This window comes from Pavona decussata, unplaced genomic scaffold (genome assembly GCF_977016875.1).
Source record: "Pavona decussata unplaced genomic scaffold, jaPavDecu1.1 SCAFFOLD_156, whole genome shotgun sequence".
In the NCBI taxonomy this organism is placed as follows: domain Eukaryota; kingdom Metazoa; phylum Cnidaria; class Anthozoa; order Scleractinia; family Agariciidae; genus Pavona; species Pavona decussata.
In genome coordinates, this window is record NW_028145568.1 from 5075001 (window position 1) to 5101772 (window position 26772).

At 40.7% G+C, this 26772-nt stretch overlaps 2 protein-coding genes across 5 annotated transcripts in view; one reads left to right on the forward strand and one right to left on the reverse strand.

The window, feature by feature from the left end:
* The window catches only part of LOC146465472 (allene oxide synthase-lipoxygenase protein-like), a 24786-nt gene extending 7000 nt beyond the window's left edge, over positions 1-17786 (forward strand). For 3 of the 4 annotated variants that reach the window (XM_085128716.1, XM_085128718.1, XM_085128717.1), the window contains exons 2-12: positions 8095-8120; positions 9340-9419; positions 9989-10416; positions 11307-11495; positions 12098-12576; positions 13018-13284; positions 13768-14258; positions 14645-14899; positions 15319-15605; positions 16259-16697; positions 17160-17786. In XM_085128716.1, the coding sequence (XP_084984842.1) occupies positions 8095-8120; positions 9340-9419; positions 9989-10416; positions 11307-11495; positions 12098-12576; positions 13018-13284; positions 13768-14258; positions 14645-14899; positions 15319-15605; positions 16259-16697; positions 17160-17339 (3121 nt within the window). In that variant the 3' untranslated portion in view covers positions 17340-17786. Of the gene's footprint in view, positions 1-4507; positions 4530-8094; positions 8121-9339; positions 9420-9988; positions 10417-11306; positions 11496-12097; positions 12577-13017; positions 13285-13767; positions 14259-14644; positions 14900-15318; positions 15606-16258; positions 16698-17159 lie in introns of those variants that run through there. The other variant, XM_085128719.1, reaches the window with a different exon arrangement.
* Positions 17787-18560: 774 nt separating this feature from the next.
* On the reverse strand, positions 18561-26722 carry LOC146465473 (arylsulfatase B-like). Its single transcript, XM_085128722.1, has 7 exons — positions 26242-26722; positions 24495-24581; positions 23809-24020; positions 22717-22928; positions 21060-21280; positions 19949-20217; positions 18561-18917 (listed from the first exon to the last, which is right to left on the reverse strand). Exons 1-7 carry the CDS (start codon positions 26519-26521, stop codon positions 18681-18683), a joined length of 1518 nt encoding a protein of 505 aa, XP_084984848.1. The 5' UTR covers positions 26522-26722; the 3' UTR covers positions 18561-18680.
* Positions 26723-26772: the final 50 nt, after the last annotated feature.

The following is a 26772-nucleotide window of genomic DNA, read 5'->3' on the forward strand; positions in this document are numbered from 1 at the left end:
CGTAATAACACGTAATAACGTTACAAATTCCTCATCCTTTCTGGAGTTATATATATTTTAAGTGCATATAAAAGTGTTTACGTGAAATATTTCAGTCAGCGCTTAAATTTTTTAAAGCGTGTTTACAAATATGCGCTGCGGATGGTGAATGAATTATAAAAGTCCAACACAAAATGTTTAAAACAATTCATAACTCTGGGAAAATTCTCCTATAGAAATATTCTCGTCTCTAAATAAACGTTAACAAAAGTAGAATATAGGAAAAATAATGTTTGGTTGTGGTCCGAAATATCTCAGTGAGCGCTTAAAAATTAGAGCGTGTTTTCATATACAAGCTTACATGCACTGCGAATGGCTCTGTGAATGTTCAAAATGAATTTTAATATCTACGGATATGTGTGTAGTCTGAAATATGTTAAATATGGGAAAGAGCTGACATTTTTACATAGTGCCGCGTGCTTTCCTGTCTAATTCATAGTGGCGTCATCATGGTACATTTTTTAACATACGCACGGCCGTGCGTCCATAAAATGACGTCTGCAACTCGTAGACAAACTCGGGTTTCCTTCGCTTAGTTTTAGTTTGTACAAACTAATTCAAAGAAGCAAATTTTTATTGATAATTTCAGATGAAACATTCTCGTTCAGACCATACGATTGTGGCGTTCTTGTAAACAGCTGATAAAAACCTTTGTTTTTCGGTACAGCGCATTGGGATAAATTTGTAATCAATCACAAATAAAACCTGTTTTCCGAGTAACACGTTTCGATATTTTGTTGTCACTATGTTATAAAAGAATTGGTTCCTGCTTTTAGCTGTACATATATCGAGTTATTCATCCACTTGGGAAGTTTGGAGAGCGCTCAAGAAGCTAGAGTTGCTCTCGGCTACGCCTCTAGCAACTCCTACGCTTCTCTCGTGCTCTCCAAACTTCCCGTGTGCATCCATAACTCAATATATGCACGCTAAGCACGAACCAATTCTTAAATTGTCTGCAGAATTGCATTTAATTTCCAAGCGACTTGCGAGTTGCTTACTCACCGCATGTTTGTTTTCAACTGACATTTCATCTGTTTGTTCGCCCTCTCAGTTGCTCTCGGGTTTCAAATTTCCTTATTAGTAGCCTGCTTGCTCGACATATGTCGTTTGTCGAAATCTTCAACGAATACAACAATTAGTTTTCTTCAAAATCCTCTTTTGTTTTTCTGAAAGAAGTTGGCCATCCCACTTCCCGCCAAAAAAAAAAGCCGGGTTGCAGCACATGGTTTGAGTGTCTCATTTCGCATTGGATTACATGAATGGGGCATAAGTACGTATGTATGTACGGTCGGTTGGTGTAATACTGCCCTTTCAATAGTCCAAAGAGTTTTTGCGCCTAAGTTATTTCTGAGAGAAGTGGCTGGAAATGTTTTAAGCTCATACCTTGCTAAATTATTATTTGACTTCTTTGGTATGGTCCACAGATTTATTAGTGACGCAGGATCTTCAAGTTTTAGCTAGCTAACTGTAGCCTGCCATCATGTAACAGTGGGACGAATAATTTAAAGTTTTAAACGTGGATGCAATTAAAAAGACGCTGACCGACCGCAAACGTTTTCTGGTAGCTAATTTTGCTAACAATGTTTGTGTGATGTGGCAAATTGGTGAGTCTATGAATAGCAAGCAGCTAAACCTGGCTGCTTCCTTTTTAACAGGCTACTATCCCCTGCTTTAAATTTCTGTCAACTTTGATAGTTAGAAGAAGGGCAAAAAGAAGGAAAGGAATATAATGGTTGGCCTCTGAATCTTGGAACGATGCAGGCCAATAGGCGTTTTTCTTAACAATACATAGCAGGTGATACGTGAAAAATGCCCCGAGCGCAAAAATAAGTCTCGTTAACGACTTGTAGTATGTTTACGGTTTGACACGTCCAAAGAAACCAAACAAAGGCGTATACTCGGTGGTTGTTGACTACAAAAAGTAGTTGTGTTATTGATTATCTTGTTGATATCAGTTTCACTGAAGAACTTGTCGTCCTTCCCCAGATAAAAATTATAAAAAGATCCTGGTGGAGGTATGTTTTGTAAGTTGGTTATCCAATCCTATATTAACGTATCAGTATAGGTAGAATATCCGAGTTAAGAAACACCCCTTTATGCGGGGCCTTGAGAGGAAACGCCGTCATCCTTTATATTTTTTAAAAGCTTAATATGCGTCTAATTTGATTTTGTGTTTAATGTATTTTCCAGAAAAGAAAACGCGTAATAGATATCAAGGCGAATAGCTGAAATCACTCCGTCCGGCCTTAGTCAGCTTCGTTTCTGCGCGTCAGTCATGTTAGGAGTGCCGAGATTAACATCAAATAAGCTTTCTCACACATTGCCTCCAAAACGGTGTCTGCGATTTCTCTTATGTGGCTTCATTTATTTTCTACTCTTTATTAAAGGCGTAGAGACTAAAACGTTTAAAAGGGTGCGAAATTCGTAGAAAATGAACGCCATGGTTTTGGGAAAGAAATCTTCAAGAACTTTCCTGGCAATTTTCACATAATACGGTCGCCATTTGCGCGTAAACAAATTTAATTTGTTCACCCCTTTACTAGTATAACCTTTTATCGAGAAAAAGATGGAAACCGTTTCCCATCTTGATATGATTTGGATGTTTAAAATCCTACGAGTTAATTTCCATTTTGCCTGAAGTGATTTTCAATGCTTGACAGCGAATAGACACCTGTATAGCACTGAAGCTGTCCCGTGGCAATTAGTAGTTTATAAGAGAAGCACGAGACAATTTGTTAGAGTATGTTTTTCTTTTATATCAGTTATGTTATATGACTTTGCCTAACGAAGGGCCCGTAACGAATAAGTCTTCATTTTATGGTCAATTTGTCCAGACTTCACCGTGTATTTCCACTAAATGCTTCGAAGTTGCTTTTATTTTCGACGCTTAATAAATGACAGGAGAATTGATTTAATGTTCAGTTTATAACCTATCGTCCCGAAACCTGCGAACAGAGCAACCTAATAAGTGTTTCGTGACAGACAGCAAGCAAAGCGTTCGTATTCGTATTCTGATAATATATTTCCATGGGTGCACTTTTAAGCGCCAAATACTACTGAAACCAGCGTTGCCTTTTTGGCAAGTTAACATCTATCGTCAGTCTCGCCTTGCGGACACCTCGCTATTACGGACACCCGATAATACGGACAGTCTGCCGGGGATTTAGCTACTGTCCGTATAATTATAGTCAAACGGTTTGACTGAAATAAATTCTCGCTATTACGGTTTCTCGCTATTAAGGACACTAACTCGCCGAGGATGTCTGCAATAGAGGGCGTTGACTGTATTACGAAAGTTCGAGCTGATATTTTGCAGACGAAAACTCTAAATTTTCTTTATGCGAATTTCTGAGTCGATAGTTATCTCTAATCTCAATCAAAGCAAAGCTACAGGGCCTCAGCGAATGTTTTGAAGGTACTGAAATCTGTCCAAAGGGTGATTTGGGTGAAATGTGATCATTCAAGCGTGGTTTTCACTAGCGACGTAACTGTAGGTATACGCGCATGTGTAAGAGTTTGTTTACGCTTAGCTGTGCGTTTACCTATGCTCAGATCGGGCCTGTTGCCAGGTTTCCAGGCGAACATGTCAAAACAATGTTAAGCGTCCGCCTATGTGTACGAGTATGTAGCTAGTCATGGAACACGTAGAACACACTTCCTTGGACAATTCGCTAGATGAAAAGCCTCCCTTAATTAAAAAGCGCTCCAGCGAATTTCTTTAAAGGTCAACGACTTTTGTGTCATCCAATTTTAGTTGGAAATTTTGTGTTATTTCCTTCAATATAAACTGTGTCCTTACTAGCAAATATAGAGTAGCGGTCTCTGGTTAAAATGATTTGCAAAAGATTATAAGTTTTCGGTAGCCCGTCTGCTAACTTCGACGAACAAAAAGGATGTGTGAAAAGTGACATAAAGAAATTTAAATATAGCGAATAGTACACATAAATTACTGAACAAAAAATAGATAACAGGAAGTTCCAGTATAAAAGGGGCCTGGCGTGGGCATTCCCACTTTCAGATGTCAATCAATCATCAGACCGTAAACAACTGACAAACAACATGCAGTTTTTTTTCTACGACCCTTACTGGTAAAATTGGCTGAGTTTTAGGAACAAACTCTGTTAACCGAGATCTTATATTCTGTTTTGCATTATGAAATTTTGAGACATATTTTTTCATTCGACGCTCGAGTCAACAACTTCCTACGAATGAACGGCGTCTAAATTGCATTTGACACCCATAAAGGTGTCAAAAGAGGGAGGGGCTTGCCCTTTGGCAAGAATGCTGTCAAAGTGTCAGAAATAATGTTTGATTAAAAGAATGCGATAATGTTTGGATCGTATTCGCTGAGTGCGATCACCTTGTTGAAATTCCCAGCTGCATGTCTTGTACGGCTTTCAGTATAAAGTTTTAGAATCACACACTAACATTTTAATTCCTTCACTTGGGATTGAAAGGGTCTGAGAAAGAAAGCCAAAATCATATGCAAGGTAAGCACCGAAAAACAAAACTACACTGATTTTTCAGCTTAAAAGCTTAGTATCCAACTCCGAATACATTAGTATGTTGTTGATATCATATTGGATGAAGCGTTATTGTAAACATTATGCCGGTGGCCACGCCATTTCAAACTATCAGTGTTTTGGCCAAAACTGTGTTAAAGGGGATAGACGCAGAATATTCCATTTGCTTCTCTTTATTTAAGGGGTATTGGCGGGTATCCAAGCTCAACGATGAACTATAGTTAAGCCTGGACGTACGTTCATTCATTTGTTATCATTTTAGTGCATGTACTGTATTTAGCCAGTTCTATATAATGCCGGTATTTATCTTTTTCCTTTTTCTCTTCCTATGCAACAAACTCTTACTAATTGAATTGAATTGCTGACTTATTTTCAAGACGTTATCATCGGTAGACCACGCAGCAGTATGATATGAAGGAAAAACCAAGCATAACATGACGCTCCCTTGTCTCGTTCCCTGAATTCGCACGTCACGTCATGGCGGCGATGTTGGTGATTAGGAACAATTAACTTTCATTTTTTATGCAAACTATGTTTTGGTGCCAACATGGCGGCAATGCAATCAACCTATTCGGTTGCTCGGATATGATCAAAATCCACGTTGTTGCAGTCTTTCTCGAATGTAATACACGGTATTTTCCATCAAACTCGAGTTCAAGTTCAAGTTTCAAGTTTATTCAAAAATGTTTAACATAAAATTCAAAGACAACACTAACCCGCAAGTAGCTAAAGCTCATCTAGGCGGGTAGTGAGAAGACTAATTTACAAGAATTAATTGCAGTTTACAGAAATCTAGATACAATTTGTCAGTGAGCCATACAAACATTGAAGAAAAGAAAGAAAAGAAAATAAGTGAACATATGAAGAAAAGAAATATAAATTGCTATACTCTGTTAAGCTTTTCCGTCATTGTCGCTAAAAAGGCCTTGATCGTCAATGCCTTTTTTGTTATTTTCTTCCCCATCGTATTAGGAAGATATTAACGGGGATTATCATCGGTGTAACATGTACATAATTTATCGTTTTCTTTGTTTTATGGACTATTATCAGGGTTAGGTTTATTGTTGAGGATGTTTTGTTTCCTTTCTTTTACGTCAGCTGTGAGGAATAAATTATATTTCACCGGAGATGAACAAACACTTAACTCTAAAAACAATTTTAACTTGAATTTAATTTTATGAGCCAACCAGAGCCTATCAACTGTTCAAACACTGCGTTGAATGATAGATAACCAACGAGGCGCGTAGTTGACTGTCTATCATCTTATATCCAATGAGCGCGAGTGGAATAATTGTTCACTAAAAATAATCAAGAAAACTTGCTAAACCTCATTTCGCAAGAAATATCAGAAGACGATTTAATAGCTGCCATTTGTCGGGAAAAGTGTAAAGTCTGATTTCCTATCGCTTCTTAGCCACTAGAAACGCTGGAATTACGTTATCTCACGATGGAGTTTCTAATAATTTAAAAAACACCGCATTACCATACGAGCTTAAAGGCTGGTTTCCATATGATCGCGGATCGCAGATCGCAGATCGCAGACCACAATAAGGTCTGCGATCGTCTGCGATCATGTGGAAACTACTTCTGCGATCGTCTGCGATCCTGCAATCGTGATCGCAGACGATCGCAGAAGATAGAACCATGTTCTATCTCCTGAGATCGTCTGCGATCAATTGCGATTGTTTGCGATCTGCGATCTGCGATCCGCGATCATATGGAAATCAGCCTTTAGATAGAACATGGTTCTATCTTCTGCGATCACGATCGTAGGATCGCAGGCGATCGCAGAAGTAGTTTCCATATGATCGCAGACGATCGCAGACCTTATTGCGATCTGCGATCTGCGATCATATGGAAACCAGCCTTAAGCAACGACGACGGCGACGGCAACGACAAGGCCGCAAAACAATAGGTTTATTGAGCAAAAACAATCGCTCTGCACGTGCGTTTTACATCTTGGTACATTTCTTTGCCGTCCTCTGCAAAACAACAACGTGAAATGACCACATTGAAGGTTTTGTGGAGAACGTGAACGGATGACGGTGAATTTTTCATTTTCTTTCTTAACTTGTATGCCACTACTACCAATTTGGTTCCTGGATAGTTCGCCATTTTTGTAAAAGTTGAGCGAGTTGAAATAATCGCGAAGTAGCACAAATGAAATAAAGATATATTTTCAGGTGACGTTTTCGTTGCCGTTGCCGTCGTCGTTGCTTAAGCTCCCTATTAGAGACTTTAGAGACTTTAAGCATCGACGACGGGAACGGCAACGGCGACGGAAAAACCGAGGAAAGACTGAGGAGAGGACGCGGTTGCGTCGCGAAATTGGAAACAGTTAAGCAGGCGCAATACGACGACAGCTTTCCTCGAAGAGGATTAAATAGGATGGGCGCTTTCCATTCACCAAAAATTTTCGATTTGAACTTTCGGAAATTTCGGTCTCGAATGGAACGGGCTTATTCTCGGTCGGTTTCCACTTTTCGGGAACAGCTGAAAAGGTTGTCCTAAATTGTCGAAAATCTTTTCCGGAAAAGATGCTGTTCCGTTCGATTCCCACCCGAAATTTTCGAAAATTTCGTCGAATTGAAAGCACCCATCAAGTTTTCGTTAAAAGAAGTCAGAAATCGATTTTAATAATGAAATAACCGATGGAGAATTTTTACTGCTATTAACGAGAACGTGTTTGTCGGAGTTGCAGTTCTCCGATGTAAACAATTCAGACCACTTGATATATTTTTAGATCGTAATAAAAATCACCGATATAACTAGAAATAGCGACTAGATCAACTTTAATTTACTTCAAATGTTCTGCATCGAAGGCTGGGACTTTAGCAGTGCGAGCACGCGTGAGAATTTCGTTATCTTTACATCTAAAAATTTGAACTGAAAACTACGATATGACACAGTGGTTTGTGGTTTGGATGCTATTTTGATCAACATAGACTGTTTATTTTTCTCCAGCTTAAATGTAAATTAAAAGTTCTAGTGTGTCTTGTTTTGAATAAGAAAAAGTAATGTTACACTGATGTTAGAAAGAAACATCGATGATTAGTGTCAGACTCGCAAGTCATTTCTAATTTTGCAGGCATCGTCACTTGCTTTCTGTTTTGAAACAGCCGACTGATGAAGTTATTATAGTTTCCGAAAAAATAAAACAAAAACTCAACGCGTACTTTACCTGCAGTATCCTTAAGTGCCAAGCGATATTAAAAATATCATTTTTTCGGGGCGAAACGAAGGTAAAATATGTGAAATGTTCTCACGTTTTCGGGCAACGCCAAACGAAGCTTTCTCACGTCGGGCCCCGGAACAGAACGTCTGGATATTTCCCGCCAGACATGCGCAATGTGACATTTGGGTTTTCCCTCACAATCTCACGTCGCCGTTGCCGTTCCCGTCGTCGATGCTTAAAGTCTCTAGTATAGGAACGACCCGCGCTGAACAAACAACTTAAACGTGTTGATTTTTCCCCAATATATATTCTCGGTACTGTTGTCTCACACTGCTGACACGATCATTTATTTTTTAGGAATCAGGTCAAAGTCAAGATGCCTTGTAAGTTGTTTATTTTCTTCCGTATAATTTGTTATCGAATCAGTTGCTTTTAGTTTTCAATTCACCTGTAATGCATGGAATAGTGTAATTTCCTCAATAAAGATTATTATTAATTTTTTCCCACTCGCCTCAATTAGCCTTCGCTATATGCGGGTAACTGAAGTCTTCGCCTATACGATATGAAAAAGAACTTTTTAATAAAATGATGATGATGAGGAAGTTTACTTTCCATAAACTTAAGGCTTTCTGTGGTGAAAGAAATAAGTTACAAGAAATTGTAAAGTAAACGAATTCCCACAGTGGTTAGAAATTCGCTGTATACAATCAACGACCTTGTGCGTGTGGTCCTAGCTTAATGTATGGGTGACGCATTCCAAGCTGAGCACGTTATGACCATTTTAAACGCCAGTTGTACCGACCGCTGTGCCAAACTGGAACGCCTGTTAGAACGAATTTTTACACGACGTGAATTGAGTTTCGTACAGGGGACCGTACTAATGTCGTTTACATGACAGAGCCTATTGTGCCCAATCTTAGGTGGCACGATTGGCTTCAAACGTAGTACCAATAACAAATTCAATAATGTGATCCATTTAGTTCGTTACGGCAGTTCTTAGCACGTCGTGTGAAATAAGCCTTACAAACTCATTCCGGAGCGGCACATACCTGTATAGCAGGGATTTTCTTTTAGCTTTTTTTTTATTGCTTGAAGACGCGTATCAGTTCGTTCAGTGAGGGTCGGAAAACTGGTATGGGTTTCAAAGGCAAGTTCTAAAAAATGGCTGAAACTTTTAAATGTCAGATCGGGAAAAGGTATTGGAAAATAACTTAGTCTGAAATATGGTCAGAGTTTGAAAAACTGGACAGAGCGCTAACTTCTATCAAAAATTCTGAGCAGTAAAAGCCCGCCCCCTTCAACCGCAGTCAGTTAAACGTCGCATTTCAGAAACTTCACCGTCCTCTCGAAGTTAGAGAGACTTTCAAGTGAGTGCAAACTATTTTTGCCAATTTTCCCGAGCTGAGAATTTCATTCGACACGACTGAAACTCTAAACGCAGATTGGTCCTAGACTGCTGAAAACGAAATAAATCACGATTAAGGAGAGCACAATGCCCAATTGAAGAGTGTAAGAAAATTACTTCCAATACAGAAAAAGGTTGTGCAAAGTGATCACGAGGCCTGGAAGAAGGAAACCTGATGAATTGAGTTTCTTTTTCAGGGCGAAATCTCGGGTATGATGTCTACAAAGGTATTATGGGAGAGGAGATGTTCAAGAAGAAGATCGAAGAATTTGAAAAGGTGCGTGCATTAATAAAGCGGTGGAATGTTTGATAGTGAGGTCTAAAACCACTGACCTTCCTCCTTGTCTAAACAATGTCAGGCCGTAGCAGTGTGAAGAAGGCTGCGACAGGGTATGGATGACCTTGGGTTGGCTGGATGCTTTTGGAATTATTTTAAAAAACAACGAATTAATTACATGCATGATATGGAGGTAGAAAGAAAACATTGGCTTGGGAAGCTGTTTATATCAAACGTTTTGACATGGCAAGTTATAGAACAGCCATCCACGTGTCTTACTGAAGAAAAACATCACTTCAGCTCAGGAGCCGTTAGAATCCGCCACGTTGCTTAGCGACAGTTCGAACAAAACTCTCAGGTTAAGTCAGTTGTCAGGAACAGATACTGAACATAAAAGATTCTTCTTCTCGCCATTGCGATTGTGTGACCCAGTTATAAAAAGTTATAAAAATAATCATCTTTGTAAACATTCGTGTGAGTTAAATAAAATTGACTTGTCTTGACTTGACTTGACGACTGAATTGCTTTCTTCTTGTACGATAAGTATTGTTATATTTTACCTTCTACAGCCTCTTCCACCTCCTGGAATTTTTGACGGTGCCAAAATCGCGCACAACACTAACAAGCTTAAGCTGCTCTTCGGTGCAAAGGCAATGATCAAAGGTCAGCGAGGGACCCACCCAATTGGAGTTGGAGGTCAGGGAACAGCGACCATTGTCTCTAATCCCCGATTTCCCGCTTGCGACTTCTTCACCCCTGGACGCACGTTCCCAGTCTGCTTGCGCCACTCCACCATCCAGTCCGTTGATGACGTGTTGATTGATTTCTGTGGCGGATCATTGAGGTTTGCGGCAAGTGATGACGACGTAAGTCCGTGCGACATAATCATGGGTACTGGAGCAACAACCCCTCTGTGGAGCGCTGGAGCCATCTTTGATGCTGTGAGAGCCAAAGTTTCAGGAGATTTGAAAACGTATCTACTGCTCGGACCTGATCAGTAAGTAATGGGTCAGTTGCTCATTATTTGTTGCCGTTGCTCGTTCCATTTTAAAAATAAAACTATTTAAGCAAGCGCACTGTTAGTTCCCTTAACTCTGACATGACTAAAACTGGCAATAATTTTTTCCATATTAAAAACCAGTTTGGACGAAACCAGATTTGGGTATTTTGCCACCCGCACTAAGCCTTTGGAAAAGAGGCTTTGAAGATTAAAGGGAACGGTTTTTTCTACCAACGTAATTGTCAAAAACGTTGGTCTTGAGTCATTGATAACAAGTGTCATGAGACATTCTATTAATTAAAGAAATTGGGGTCTAAAAAAAGGAGAAAACTGCAAGTAGTGTATATATGTACTTAAAGCGAACAAACACACAGTTTACTGTGGTTTAATTCTCTCGAACCTTGCCAAATGGCTTTTACCTATTTTAAAAGAAATTTGCCAATCTATACGTAGCTATATATCCTGGGAATTATCACGAATATCGCTCACGACAGGTGAGAATTGGCTGAATTTAAATTAGCATATATTTTATGTCTCGCTTACGGAAATAAGTGTTGAAGTGTGTCTGTATTAGGGTGGAGAAGGGGGTATGTTACGGTACAGCAACTGAGTTATAAAGCCTGTAATTATGAAAAAAGGAAGTATTACACAACGTGACTGTTGATCTACTTAAAAATTAGTCTTCCCTTTATTTCGTTACAAATATCAGACTCACTGAATCGCCGTGTTCCCTCAGTGATTCGACTTAAACTTTCTGTAAGCTGTCAAATGCGTAGTGTACGCACCGTAAACAGTAAAAATCCCCTAAATTAACAATATATTTAACCTGGAGAATTTTAAAATGAACTCAGATTAAAGAAGAAATGTATGTTTTTCTTGAAAAACAGTCTTGTGGCCAACATCGGTGGACTGCGCCAAAAACCTGACTCATTCTACGATCAGCGGTATTACTCAGAAGTGATCTTCGACTTCAAGGCGCGGGATAACGTCAAGCGTTACGTCAGATTTCGAATGATGCCGGCTGACGGGTCACCAGAAACTGGTTTGCTGTCTGAAGAAGTACAGTGGCAGCCTTGGTGAGTAACTATAACTGTGGTATCAGATGGCCAGATCTATCAAGGCATACGTTGACTATGGCCTCTTTTCATTCAGCCCAAAGTTTCCAGTTCAACCGGTTGAAATAGCACGCGCGGATATACCGGAACACCTTAACACGTATTGCAATTTTCCTTTGCCGCGTGACTAGTTGGAACGAAAATTACCTTCCCATTTGCGCAAAATTCCTGTGCCATCACTCACATGTTTCCTCTACCAGAGATAGAATTTTGGAACTTTAAACCAAGATCTTTCACCTTGATGGAAAAACGCTCTTGAGTTCTATCTGACACGGAAAGTTTCGAAATAACAAACAGAAATGTTTGTACTTATTCGAGCTCAGGGGAGGCCACAGATCCCTATCAAACTCTTCTTTATGGGTAGTCTTAACACTGTCATTGATCCTACCGTCATCCATCTGAACGGACGAAGGCGAAGCCTTATTTGGGAGTGCGCATATTTGAGCAGTGTATAATACTTATTACCAAACTTGAAGGCAACATTTTAAGAGATGTGTTGCTACTCCAGAATAAACCCGACTGAAGGCACCTTAACACCACACGTTCCTTTTACCTTACAACAGGGTGAATGAGAGATCACCAGATGAGACCTTACCGCCAGACTACCTCAAGCGTGAATACAAAGAGAGACTGAGTCGGGGTTCTCTTGAGTACAAACTCCAGCTACAACTCCATGAAGCTAAAGACGATGATCCACCGATGACTCTTCAAGTCGGGAGGGAATGGGACGAGAGTACACATCCATGGTTAGATTTGGCTGACGTCAAAATAACCTCATTGTTATCACCAACGGCGACAGAACGACTGAAATTCATTTTGAGCAACTTACCGCCCTCGATTGGCATACTACCAGCCCAGTCTGTTGACGATCCTAATGTTGTTATTCATATCCGGAATGCTGTGTATGTCTGGTCTCAAAAGCTACGCTCCATGCGATCAAATAAGCTGGTCCCAGATCACAAGGCGTCCTATCTTATCCGAGTGGAGACTGGAAGCCAGTCTGGAGCGGGAACTGACGCTACCATTTCCATTTCTTTGACAGGTAGAATAAATGCTAGGTCTTGATGTCGACATAAAGTATACTTGAATTGATATTTTTTTGTATTTAAATTACAAGAAGCACAGAATAACATTCAAAACATTTTTAACAGTATGAACGTTTAATATGCACTGTTTAGTGGAAAGGCAACGAATGCTGGTGCGTCGTTTCGTGGAGATTCTTTTGAATTCTTTAAATGTAGCGACATGCACTTGAAGTTACCTTTAAGGAAATTTTTACTATGGCTAATAAATAGAAAATAATTTTAGTCAATTCTAGGAAAAAATCGCTAAGATCATAGATTTTCTACGTAATAGGGAATGCATGCGACAAATACAAAAAATGAAAAATACTGAAATGTATGTGACATTTTCAATCTTATTTTTACCCTCTATTGAATCGATTTATTAGTGCCAATTTCTCTTCAATTTGTATATAACACAGGCACCAAAGGAAAGACGAACATGATCAAGCTAGACAATTGGGGCAATGACTTTGAAAGAGGTGATATAGACGAATACTCTGTAGAGGCGATGGATGTGGGTGAGGTGCTAATGATCCATCTTCATAACGATGGCGGAGGGTGGTGGTACAAGAACCCTGACTGGTTTGTTAACAAGATCTCAGTGATCAGCTCCAAGCATGAGGATCCGTTTGAGTTCCCGTGCTATCGCTGGGTACTGTCGGAACTAGTTGTATTTGAAGGTCGAGGTAAGAAAAACATCGTATATATCAAAATGGCAATGTTTGATGTACCGTAATCTTATCAATCCTCTATCGAGATCGGTCACATACCAGGAAATCAATGTCCGTTTGCCCCCTTAATGGAGGCTTCTATGGCATTTGGGGCGTTCAAAAACCGTCCCCGACTCCTTAATAGAGGTGGCTATTTAACAGTGGTCACCGACAAAAAGATTATATGAACTTTTTTTCGGGGCAAAGATTTGTGTTTCGCTAAAGGAGGTGTCCCAAACAAGAGGTGCCACTGTTTAGTAAATCGCTTTATCGGACAAAATGTCTTGAACGACAGAAGTCGTGAGCTTGAAATATTCTGCACTTTCGCTAAGAGGGGATCGTTTTGTCGGATTTTATGTTAACCTTGCAATGCGAAACCAAAAAGTTTCGGATCCTAAGAAATATTTCTTTTTTCGTTGCAAGATATTTGACCAGCTTGCTTTGAATTCTTCTCCGCAGCCATACTTTCCTTCGGAAATCAGCCAGATGTCGTTAAAAGCCAGCGGATTCTTCAACTGCAGAAGCGCCAAGAAAGTTATAAGTGGGAAAAGTCAGCGGGCTTTGAAGACCTTCCTGGGTATTTGCAGGCCGCCACATATTCTGATATCCCAAGGGATTCTCAGTTCTCCGATGAGACCAGACGTTCCATCGATGACGACAAAAAGGATGCGGCCAAAAAACTTGGTCTGGCTAATCTGGCGACTCTTTTTGAAAGCTGGGATAACTTTGACGACTTCCAAAAGATTCTTAATAGGCCTTATGGTGGCGTGCCGAAAATTGTCCAAGGTGACCGATGGATGACCGACAGTGTGTTTGGGTCGATATTCCTCAATGGTTGCAACCCAAATGTTATTGAGCGTTGTCAAAAATTGCCAAGCAATTTTCCTGTTAAGGAAGAGATGGTGAAAAATGTTTTGGATCGTGGGCTTACATTGGAACAGGAGATGAAGGTAAAACGCTCGTCCTACGAACTGGGGAAAACATGTAGCTTGCTTCATTACTGCCAATTTACTCATAGTTATTGAAAGGAAACATACTCAGGTTTCTAGTTTACTTTGAATTAGATTTATGTCATTGGTCGTACTATGCTGTACTCCTTATTGTTTGACAAACCTTGGTTAAAATTTTTGTTAACAGTGATGCTGATATAATAAATCTGGCGCCACATTGACGAAGCCGCCCGAAGACGTTCGTTTTGACGAGAAGCACTTAAGATAGGAATTGCATTTTCCTCGACCCTTTATTGCGCCAGGATGGTAAAAACCATGCTTTAGAATTAGCCCTTCCGACCTCTCCTGTTACTAATTCTAGTTTTCGAATCACCCTTGTGCAATAGGAAGGCCACGTCTACATTGTAGATTACAAGGAGCTAGAAGGCATTACTTTCACCGGAGGGGAAGGAGAGTCCGGACACACAGCAAACCCCTTGGGGCTCTTTTACGTCAAGAGCTCCGGAGACCTGGTGCCTATTGCCATTCAGCTGTTCCAGCAACCGAGCGACACCAACCCAATATGGACTCCTGAAGATTCACAATATGATTGGCTGCTGGCAAAGATGTGGCTGCGTAACGCTGACTTTCGAGTACAAGAGGTATCAGTGAAATAATTTTTACAGGAATAGGCCACTGATGGAATTGTTCGTTTGTACGAGAATTATTCTTTTCTGTCAAATACCTTAACCTTATCTAGACCGGGCTTTTTGTTTGTCTACTGGGTCCGGCTGAGGCAGTACGACAGTATGACAGTAGGACTTAGAGGATAGATAGTATGTCCAAAGATGTCTCCTTTGAGGTCCGCAATTGCCCGTGGAATTTTTCTTCGGGTACTCCGGTTTTCCTTTCTCTTTATAAGACAACATTTCCAAGTTTTAATTCGACCTGGGAACAGAAAGCAAAGAGCTACTCTGTTGATGTGCCACTGAAATTCCCATTAATAACCTTAAATTTTTTCAGCATGATTCACTTCGTCATTCATCATAGGGTTAGTAACTAATTGTTTTTGTTTCCAAAGCTCTGTACTCATGTTCTTAAGACTCATATGGCGATGGAAGCCTTTGCTGTGGCCGCTTGGCGTCAGCTGCCATCACTCCATCCCGTCTTTAAAGTTCTCTTCCCTCATCTTCGCTCTGTGATGGCTATCAACCATTTCATCAGAGATCAATTTGCTAAATCAGAGGCGGCCAAGCAGCTTTTGAAGAAATCTTACAAGGCATTCAGGTTTGGCATGTTGTCGGTGCCTAGCATGATGAAAGAAAAGGGTGTGGACGACGCCACTAAACTGCCCAAGTATTATTACAGGTAAAAATAGTCCTTGTCTTTCGCTCTGTTTTGTTGAGTTTTCTATATATATTTTTTTTTTTGGGGGGGGGGGGGGTAATGTTCAGTGTTTTCAGAAGGTACACTAGTTATATTTTTAATCACAGTCAAAAGTGGTTGGAAATTTACCATAGGAACACGGTGATGATGACAAGCGTTAATATATCACCAATCACATCATCTGTACTCAATTGAAGAAATCTGACGAAAATAAATAAATAAATAAACATGCAAACGCTCCAATAAAAGATTTTAAATTTTAGAGCCTACAAGTCTTAGCTGTGGTCTATTACAATCACGTATCATCAGTGAAATGTTCAAAATCGGGATAGTATGCCTTGAAAAATCCAGGCGAGCCATCTTAACAGTAAACAGTTTGTACATGCCGTACATAGACTAAAATTGAGGAGAAAGGCGACTTTCAGAGGAAAGTGAAACTAATAAACAATCTTTCCAACGTTTATACTGCTGGCAGTAGATTGGTTTCCTGAACATTGAAGTGAACTCAATGCTATAACTAAACAGAAAAGGCAACCTTTATTCCAGCCTGTCTTCTGGGGATAGTTAAAGTGAAATATCAGTAAGTATGAATTAAGAGCACGAAAATCAATCATTCTTTCAAATGTCATTGTTAGGGATGACGCCCTTCGTCTGTGGAAAGCCGTGGAAACATTTATCCAAGAAGTCATCTCCCTTTCCTACAAGTCAGATGATGACGTTGCTAAGGACACCGAGCTACAAGCCTGGGCTCTTGACATACACGAGAACGGCTTTCCTGTAAGAGAGGGTGACGCCAATCACGAGTTGCCAAAGAGCCTCGCAACACGTGAACAACTTGTTCATGTACTTACCTGCGTGGTATTCACGTGCTCGTGCCAGCATGCAGCTGTAAGCTTTGGACTGATGGACGTCCACGGTTTTGTTCCCTTCACTCCGTCACTGATGCGCCTCCCGCCACCGACCAAGAAAAATGAAGCAACTTTGAAGTCCATCATGAATACTCTTCCAAACAAGTCTCAGGCCTCTCGACAGATTGCTTTGATGTATGTGTTGTCACGATTTGCTGAAGACGAGGTGAGAAAAAGACACAACTATCATCCTTGTCCACTAACAACTATATATATACTAGCTTCACCTGTTATCGAAATAAAAAGGATTTAAGGATACCTATCAGCTGAAGCGTAAATTGGAGTGTCTAGTGTGGCCTTTCAGCAGGTGCAAGACGGACAGCCGATCTCCCTGAGGTTTAAGAACGTTGATATAGTTTCCTGCAACTATAAATTTCCTTCCTACACCAGGCTTAGCACATCAGCTAGAGAACCAGGCTCGCCTACTCTTTTGTTTCAAAGGCTTCAAAAGGTTTCTGGTGCAAGGGCCGTCAGTCTCAGATAAATTTACGCAGAGTGTGAATGGTGGCGCAACGTGAACACGTTACAAAATAAAGTGACAGCGTTTAGTTAGAAAAATATTCTTAGTGTTTTCTAATGCAATTAAAATGAAAAGTAAAATATTTCTTTTTTTGCTTTTCTTTCATAGCGTTTCATTGGCAACATCTCACATAGTTTGCTGACTGGTGATGACGCAGAAGACGCTATTTGTCGTTTCCAGGCTTCTCTTCAGGAAATCTCAGATTCAATAAAGGTTCGCAATGAAGCATTGGAAATTCCCTACATCAACCTGTTGCCCGAGCGAATTCCTGATAGTATAGCCATCTAAGGCTCTTTAATGGAATGCGACATTCGTTCTCTTATTTATAACTTAATTAACGTGCCAATTACCGCCTTGATAAAAGGGTTACGTAATTGTTGAAAGCACAGTGTTCGTTCACTAATTGGATTGGATAATTCCAGTAATATTGCAAGTCTCAAAAAGTTAATGAGTAGTCTTAAGGGCAGTAGCTGAAATACTAATGTTCAGAACATTCAAAAGTCGAGGACATAAGATGTTATTATTGCCTCATCCCATTTCATTCAAAGTGTAAAAGTTAGAACTGCATTGCTATTTGAGTTTAAAACAATATGACCATTCTTAAACTAAGGGATAGGATTACTTTAAAGAGCTTGCATTAATCAAATTTTACCGAGGGAGAAAGATCTACTTGCCACAGATGATAAATTGTCTGTTCTTGCAGTTGCACTCTAATAAAAGTGTTGAGAAATTCTGTTCTTCTGTGTAGATATTCTGTTTGTCCTTCTCCTAGGGAAAAACATGACATTGATAATGCCGTTCACGCCTGAACGAAACGCTCCTTCCAACTGGAGTAATTTTATCAACCAGTTTCGTTATTGCTTGTTTATTTGTGTATATTTATTTTACGTCGGGCTTGCTGTCAGTTTGTTCCAAATTCTAACAGCAATACACCCGACTCCCGATAACTCGAACCCTCGCTAACTCGAACCTCCCGCTAACTCGAACCAATTTTCCTTTCCTTTCTGGTCATTTTCTATATAATTTTACCCTCGATAACTCGAACTCCCGATAACTCGAACCTTTTTCATTTTCCTTTGAAGGTTCGAGTTATCGGGAGTCGACTGTACTCTTAATCCAGACCCTAAAGCCCCTAACCTACTCTTATTTCTCAAAGAGGAAGTTTCGGTATACCAGGAGCGGGGCCTGGCCATTGTCACCTTCAGCCGTAAATTAACCATAAGAGCGTAGACAACTTCACAAACAGCATGCGTCTTTTCGGCTACGACCCTAACTGATAAGACAATACTCAGTTTTTGGACTTAGAAAACGTTGTCTTATATCGTTGTGGTGATGTTTTGAAATTTTGAGGCATTCAGAGGACGCTTGCTCGACTGAAAAACGTCTAAGTTTGCATTTCGCACCGTACGGAAGTGCAAAAGGAAGGGGTTGCCTTTTATAGCAGAACTCCTTGTTTAGCCGAGACGGAAGTTTTTCTAATTTTCTTGGACCGGGAAGAAGAGACCGAGAGGTCTACTGCATGTGTTTATTATCACAATGGATGTGACTAACATCTCCTGAAAGCGTTTCTAGCCTTGAGAATGACTCTGCTCTCGCAAATGAAAGAAAACTACACGAGAATACTGTAAATCATTTGGCATTGCAAGTATCCCTCCAAGGAACCCAAGCCTTGTTTTTCATGGCTGCAACTAACGCCATAATATCTTCTAGAACGATTCCAGGTGGGACAGCAGTCTTCCGATAATCATCTATGCGTGCCGTCAGGCGTTGAACAATATCAGGATGCCTGTGGCTTAAATCAAGTCGTTCTGTCGGATCAGCAGTGATATTGTAGAGAGCCAATTTTACGATATTGGTCTTTTGATCCTGAAAAAGAAATAGTTAGACGTCAATCATTTCCGTAGGTCAGGAATTCCCCAACGATGTAAGGTTTCGTTGTCTCTCGACCGACCGACCGACCGACCGACCGACCGACCCAGACACCTTTCCGTTGATATATCGTTTCAGTTAATTTTTACATCAGTTTGCTAAGATTTTCTCGAGGTTCTGCGATCATTTCCAACTTGTGACAACATAACTTACGGTGGTCTGGCCAAACTTATTCAAGTTGACTGACAAATCAAAATAGTAGACGCTTTCTCGTGCCTTTATTTTTTTCATCAAAGATAACAACCAGTTCGTCTATATATACAATACGAAGAACATCTGGGGCATATGTTAAGTTGAGTTTATTATATGACGGGTAGTTGGGTCAAAAACCAAAGAAATTCCTTATCGTCTGGGATTTTTTTTTTTTTTTTTTAGCAACATAGGAACATCAGGGTTTTGGAATGAAGGCCTGAAAGCGTTTTGATCTCGTCAGTTTGGAAATTTCGTCAAGTTTTTCTTTTTACGAAATACTCATAGTCCCTAAAATTAATCCGCGTTTTCATACGATGGGGACATTCCGGATGACCATCCGACATGTTTGAAGGCCTCCGGAGTGGTTAGAGTGCCAGGCTTTTAATCTAGGGGTCCCAGGTTCAAGCCCGTTCTGACAGCTAGCTAGCATTGTTTCGTGGCATTCCTGAGTTTAGTTCCTCAGCCTGTCAGCTGGGATTTGATTTCTGTTAGATTTGATTTTTTTTCCAGTTGCTTCAGTGGAGTGCCTGTAAATTAGCTTGGGGTAGTAAAATGCACTTCCACTATAAACAAAGCATTTACTTTTACGCTGGATAACAGTTTCCTCGCAGAGCATAAACCTCACCAGATCGATATGGCACATGGCATATATCACACTTTCGGATTTCATCCTACGCCTCAAACGGTGGAGCTATCTTGAAACATGTTAGTGGCGGATCCAAACCTTCAGGTAAGTGTGGACCCGCCACTGCATGTGTAGCATGATTATTACTGACCAAGATCTCTTCCAAGTCAGGAGCAATTCCACCCTCCTCTGGAACCTGGTACCAAGTGGCGTTCGGAACTTGCATTAACAATTTCATGTCACCATCACGAATTGCCGCCCCACTGTACCACGTGTCATAGGTCAACAGGAGACCAGGCTTTTTCTCAGGGTAGTCAATATTAAGTAGGATTTCAGTTCTGGGTGATGGGGCACCAGCTGAAATGGTGTCCCACACGTCGAAGCCGTCTACTGGTCTGGGCTTCGAGTCGATCTTCCCACCTACGAGAAGAATTAGGGTCAATTAGGCACTGGTTAAGTAAATGTAAAAAAAAGTAAAAATGTAAAATATAAATGTAATTTATTTACCCACGAAGCACCAAAGGGCTCTAGGAGCTCGTTCAAAGGTGTCTGTGCGTTCCAGGTTGAATTGGAATTTGAAGATGTTGGATTTTGTGGAGGGAGGAAAACCGGAGAATCCGGAGAAAAACCTTCGGAGCAAGGACGAGAAGCTACAACAAACTCAACCCACATACGAACCAAAGTCCGGGAATCGAACCTGGGCCACATTGGTGGGAGGCGAGTGCTCTCACCACTGCGCCATCCCTACTCCCCGTGATAAGAAAACATTTTCCTAGACATCATCCACATGCACCAAAATTAGTTAATTCGTTGTTCATGACATGTCATGACTAGAACCTAGACTAAGAATGGTATTGAAAAAGATTGTGAGTCTTGTTTACCGGAACGTCTTGAATCACTTTCGTCGACAATGTCGATGGCCATTGGAATAATTCAGAAAATAAAAAGCCCGGTCATGTCCCACCACCACCATCCCTTCAAATATATATCTCTTTCTATCGACATTCTTCGCCTCGTGCAAGGACGGCGGGAAGGACGAGCTGACAACTGTATCGAGGATTTTCGTAAAAATGACGGCAAATGTGCCGTACTCTGCCATACGCTCCGCACCGTAGGGATATTGTACACAAGATCTAGCCAAACTCTAGGACAATTACAACGTTCTGAAACAAAATAAATGTCCGGAAAATGCCCGGCGGAGGGGGAGACAACTAGAGAAGTTTACACTGCACTCAGACCCTACTCCCTACTGTTATAACCACCTGCTAAGTTGATGAGAGTGGGATACCAATCTGTGACGTGGATCAACTCGCGGGATCTCACTCCTTTTCGCTTGAGCATCTGACCATGAACAAAACCGGCTGCCCTCACCCCTCCCTCCCACAAAGTTCTCTTGAATCCGCGCAGCGGGTAGTTGTAGCCACCAAGGACAGGATCTCCACCATTATCCGAACTAAATATCACTAGAGTATCATTCCATAACCTGAATTGAAGAAAAATAACTTTAAAACTGTTACATAGATGTTAAGCCTGTATAACAATACCAAGATATTTTCAGTTCTCGTGAAATGAACGATGGATAGTAATGCAGTCGAGAAAAGTGCTTATTGCCACCAACTTTAAGGCGACTTCTCCAATGGTAGGATATAGAGACACTTTTCTTCATTTGACGCCGAAAAGAAGCAAGGATACTTGTCTATTCCAAGAGTTTTCGGAACAGATAATGTCCAAGAACAAATATTTTTAAGCATTTTTAAAACCAAATAAACGTTATTGTGTATATACTGTACTTCAAATATTCTCGCCCAGAACCGCGCACGTAAGATGATGGCTTTCTTTGCGGCATTGCTTTATCGACAGCTTTGATGACGTCCTTGTCTATTACAAAATCAAAGCACTTTGCCGTCTTGAAGTTTTCACAAAATGGCTTCAAGCCCATTAACGTCACTCACGTTTGACGCATCTCACTTGGGGAATAGTGGATATGTTCAAAACATTACGTGACGTGACGCTTTTTGACCAGTCGCAAGCAAGGCAAAAACACGGCTTGGTGGATCCAGTTAAAAGCTGATAACCAGAAATCAGTCAGGGTGGGCTGATACCAGTTTTCTGAATCGATCCGATACGAAGACGATATTTACCGTTATTTGCCACTTTTAGAATTCAAGATATCCGCACTGTGACGTCTCGGTCTAAGGCCACCTTGTAACGTAATCGCTCAAGGTAGCCCACAGGCTATGAACGAGTCAAGCATGCACATGTTATTAGGCTGCGATACTCTGCACTTGTGAAGAATCAACACAACAGTATATACCGACATGATCTGGAGAAATGTTGAGCTTGGACAAAAAAGCACTGAAATACTTTGCATTAAAAGTGCCTCCCTGAAGAATGAATTTCCTCCAATATTTACGCCATTTCTTGTTGGAGAGGTCACGTGAGCACCATTGAAAAGTATCGGAATAACCGATATCTCACGTTAGAATCAAACGTTTTTAGTGAAACTGCAGTATCACTGTACTGTGTTATCGATAATGGCGTCCGATATCAAGATATTTCTCAAACAAACGTCACCTATTGTGTTCACACATTTCTGGAGGAAGAAAGACCAGTGCACAAAAAAGGGCGAGTGAAAGGCGACAACGGCCCGTAAACTCCCACTAATAACAATTTTCTGCCGAATCAGTAAATTTTTAGATCCAGAATGAGAAAACAGCAATTTTCCAAAATATCCGCCTAAAATGGCAAAACGATACAGAATTTAACAATTCCTTTGCTGTTCCCTGTTGCATGAGTTCATTCTTAATTTCAATCAGTAATCTGAATCAGTCTACTGCGTCGTTACTTCTCATTACGCTATATTTTATTCAATTTTTGAGCATTGCTGCTAATAATGAACACCGAAGCTATATTTATTACCCTTTCGCTTTGAAGGCCTCAGTTATATTTCCAATAGCTTCATCAACCACATCCATCATTGCTGCGTAAACTCTTCTATCTTTGTCTTTTATGAAGGTGTACTTATTCACATATTCGTCTGGCGCCTGTAATGGGTCGTGAACGTTCTCAAAAGCCATGTAGAGAAACAATGGTTTGGACGAGTCATGTTCAGAGACAATTCGTTCAACTTCCTGGAATGGATAAAGAATTGGTTATGACTTACCTAGGGTACACATGCATACTCCTTTTTCAATTTAAGACATCTCCAACCATCTCCATCCATTCCAATGGGTAACAAAAAAATGTTGTACAGCACACCAAACACATTGGCCAATGCGAATGTCGGTCATATCACCTCATTTACGCTCAAGAAACCGACAACCGGCGTAGCAAGCATAGCGAGCCATTCGTAAAGTGTTGGCCCCTATACGCTTAAGAGGTCGACTCTTATACACCTAGAGTGCGTAGAAGACCAGACGTTTGATCCACGCTTGCCAAACGTATCGAGCCACGTGGACTGAATCAACGTGCTGACGCACACCTAACGTCTTACGATACGTCAATGCAAGAACGTGTCGACCGATGAAAGACGACAGTGTCCATTGGGACCCGCGTATACTCAATCGACAATGCAATGGCCGCCAGGCATATTTTTAGCTCTTTCACGGTGTAAGGCCGAAGCGTCACCTGATGCAGGTCTAAAGAGTTAGGGCACGCATGCGTAATGCATTCACCCACTCAAACAAACTTGCAACGCGCAATGCGTCGTCCAGCAAATGCCCGGACATGCATTATCAAAACAAACACAAGTAGGTATTTTTTCAGTTGACATGTGTATGGAACACTTTTTTTAAGGTCAATCATGATTGGCAACATTCGCCGCCAAACTTGTTGGTTGATGCAGGTGCTTATGAGATGGATGACGCGTTTCTCGTTCTAAGCCAAAGTAAAGACAATATTCAAAATGTCCGATATATAGACGGCTTTAACTGATACATCGAAATTCACCGGTAGTACGAGTCGACAGAAACTAAAGCTCCATTGTCAGTCCAGTAAATAGATTCTACTCACCTTTACATAGAGATGAGTAGAGTACTGCCCACGCATCTCCCTTGTCACCTCGTCTCCTCTAAAGAAATCCAAGAAGCCATTGTGGGTGTGGTCGAAGTGATCATGTCCATAATTGAAGAAACCAAAGAATGAATCAAAGCCCCTGTGTGTTGGTGTGCTGGCTGATGTGTAGTGTCCCAGGTGCCACTTTCCAACGATGTGGGTACTGTAACCTAGAGATGAGACGAGAACACCACTTCTGTGGGTTTATTACAAATTCCTCAGTTCCTCACGAATATCAGCTCAGTAAAGCGGTCGCTTCAGTTCAAATTTGAAATGGTTTTTGACCTGCTTTCTAACAAAGTTTGTCGTAAGGACTAATACGTTCAAGATTTTGCTTGAAGCCCGATTACTCCGCAAAAAAGGTCTGGAAGCTAATACTTTGAAAATTCAGTCCTTTCTAGCGACCTTACTGCTAGGAAGACTTCCCTGTGACACGTGTGGACAGGGCGTTACAATCCCGTCTAGTTAACTTAGTCGACAGCAGGATACTGATTTGCAGAGCAGGGGGCCAGAATTTCACACCCTGGCTGGTCCGGCAATGAATCTATTATTAAAACACCTGCAATATTCAACTCAGATAAGTGGCTACCTAAGGATTGGGCAAACGTTTCTTTTTCAACCATGCTCTATTTTTAACTGCTTACCAACTTCTTTTAGCTTCTCTGGTAAAATGGAAAAGTCGAGAGGCAACCCAAAGGGCGTTAAACAGAGAATTGCACGGTGCTGCAAACCTATAAAAATGTCAAGTAAGTAAAATTCACAATTTGTTAAACACGGCGTGTTTAATGGGAAAGTGACCATGGCATGTGCCATGTTTAACCTAATTTGCTATATTAACATCAGGGATTCCTTTATTTTGTGTGGAGATTGGAATGGGGAAATTAAAGAATGCCTGATAAATTTAGTTAACAAGTTTTCCTGACTACTTCCAATAAAAATGAACTAAAAACATCGTCAACCAGTCTATCAACTAGTCTACTAAGGATATGATGCACACTTAAGTCTGGTGGAATGGAAAACAAAATATCTATGTTTGATCAGCTTGGCTGTTCTTGCTAATCACTTATCCTGAGTCAACAGTAGGTGAATAGCCTGGGGAAGCCAGTGTTACCTGCAAAATTGTGGGTATTTACAACTAGCTGTCACATTGGTCATACATGTACATGGGGTAAAGCCCTTAACTACTTTTTTTTTTTCAAAGACAATGAGGCCTACAAAAAGGGCCCAAATTTTCTGCATTTTCAATTTTTCCCTCCAATTTACTCTAGGGCAGGCCTGACACTCTAAGGTTTGGATTTCCTATTAACCCTCAGATGTAAATCACACAAGGGGCCTGGGGTGGCTTGACCCCCCCACCCTCCTATCACCCCCCCCCCAGTCCCCTCACTACTGCTGTCTTGTGTTATATTAATTGTTTCATCTTCAATAGATAGTCCACTGATTATGTCAAATGAGTAGATTGTACATTGTTGAAAATGAAATAAAACTTGAGTATAAAATGAGTGAGGTTTCCATTCAGATTGGTGGAAAAGAAACCTCTACTGTGGCATGCCTAATGTGCAATGTTGGAGTTACAATTTATTATGTAGCCTAAAATACAAGAAGTAGAATGATTAGATAAACATATGAACATCGACTTTTGGAGGGGAGACCTTCAACTCCACAAACAACATCCACTTTCAATAAACAAAATCCCGGTAGTTTGTTAGGTGTAGAATGATCCTGCCCTGTACTTTCCTAGACTGCTCAGATCGCATGCGCAGAGTGATGATAAAATCATGCAAATTAGAAAAGTGAATGTGGAGGAATTGTGCCCAGGTTTCTCTCAGCTCACAGCTTCACTGCTCGCTTGATCCATCACATGCTGATACAATCTCATACCCAGAGCCCTCAGGCCTTTTTGGTCAGTGGGTGGGCATCGTGAGAGACTCTGTAAATTCAAAATAAATAAATGTTTTTGATTGGCTGCCCCATAACGGCTTGCATTGTTTTACTGCAGAAATCCTGCTGTAATGAAATTCCAGTTCTCCAGTTTCTCCCGGCACCCACCCTCTTACCAAAAAGCCTGGGGACCCTGGGTAAAGGATTAGCGCTACAATAATTAGGAGAAAAAGAATAGCCCTGTACTTTCCCAGCAGATTGAAGCAGTCATTAAAATTAAAGGCAAAATTTCCGCACAGCCACCAAACAACACCATACACATTTAATTATGCATTCATTTTGCGACTCTAACTCTATTCATGTTTGTTCTTTGCGTAAGATGGTTAACAACAATAATAATAATAATAATAATAATAATAATAATAATAATAATAATAATAATAATGACAGTGATGCATACATTATTGTATGGGGCTGTGCGGAAATCTTTCCAAATCAAATGACCCTCACCAGTGTGAATTGGGTAGCGGCCAGTCATAAGAGATCCCCGGGTAGGGGTGCAGTAAGGCTGAACATAATAGTTGTCCAGGATAACTCCTTCACTCGCCAGTTTGTCCACATTTGGTGTGCGAATTTTTGACCCACGATAGCCGACATCACTCCAGCCAAGATCGTCCACTAGCAACAGCAATATATGGGGCTGTGTCGTTGCTTCAATTACGGAGATAAAGCAAGTGTGTATAACAAACCAAATGGCAGCCTTTGCGACGATTAGACGCCTCCGACACATAGTGATGTGAAGTGAAATGCGTGACGTTTTGTTTGCAGCAGCTTGTCTAATGTCACGACAGTCAACAATTCATGATCTCTTTAAAATGTGCCAGTTTATAAGCTCTTTATGTATCAGTATGCATATCAAATCCCTACTAAGACTTATTAAACTGCCGCAGGAAAGCCCAAGGTTTGACATTTTGATGTTTTTTTTTCTTTTTCGGGGGTTTGATCTCATCGTCTTGGGTGACGTGTTCACCTGCAAAGTCG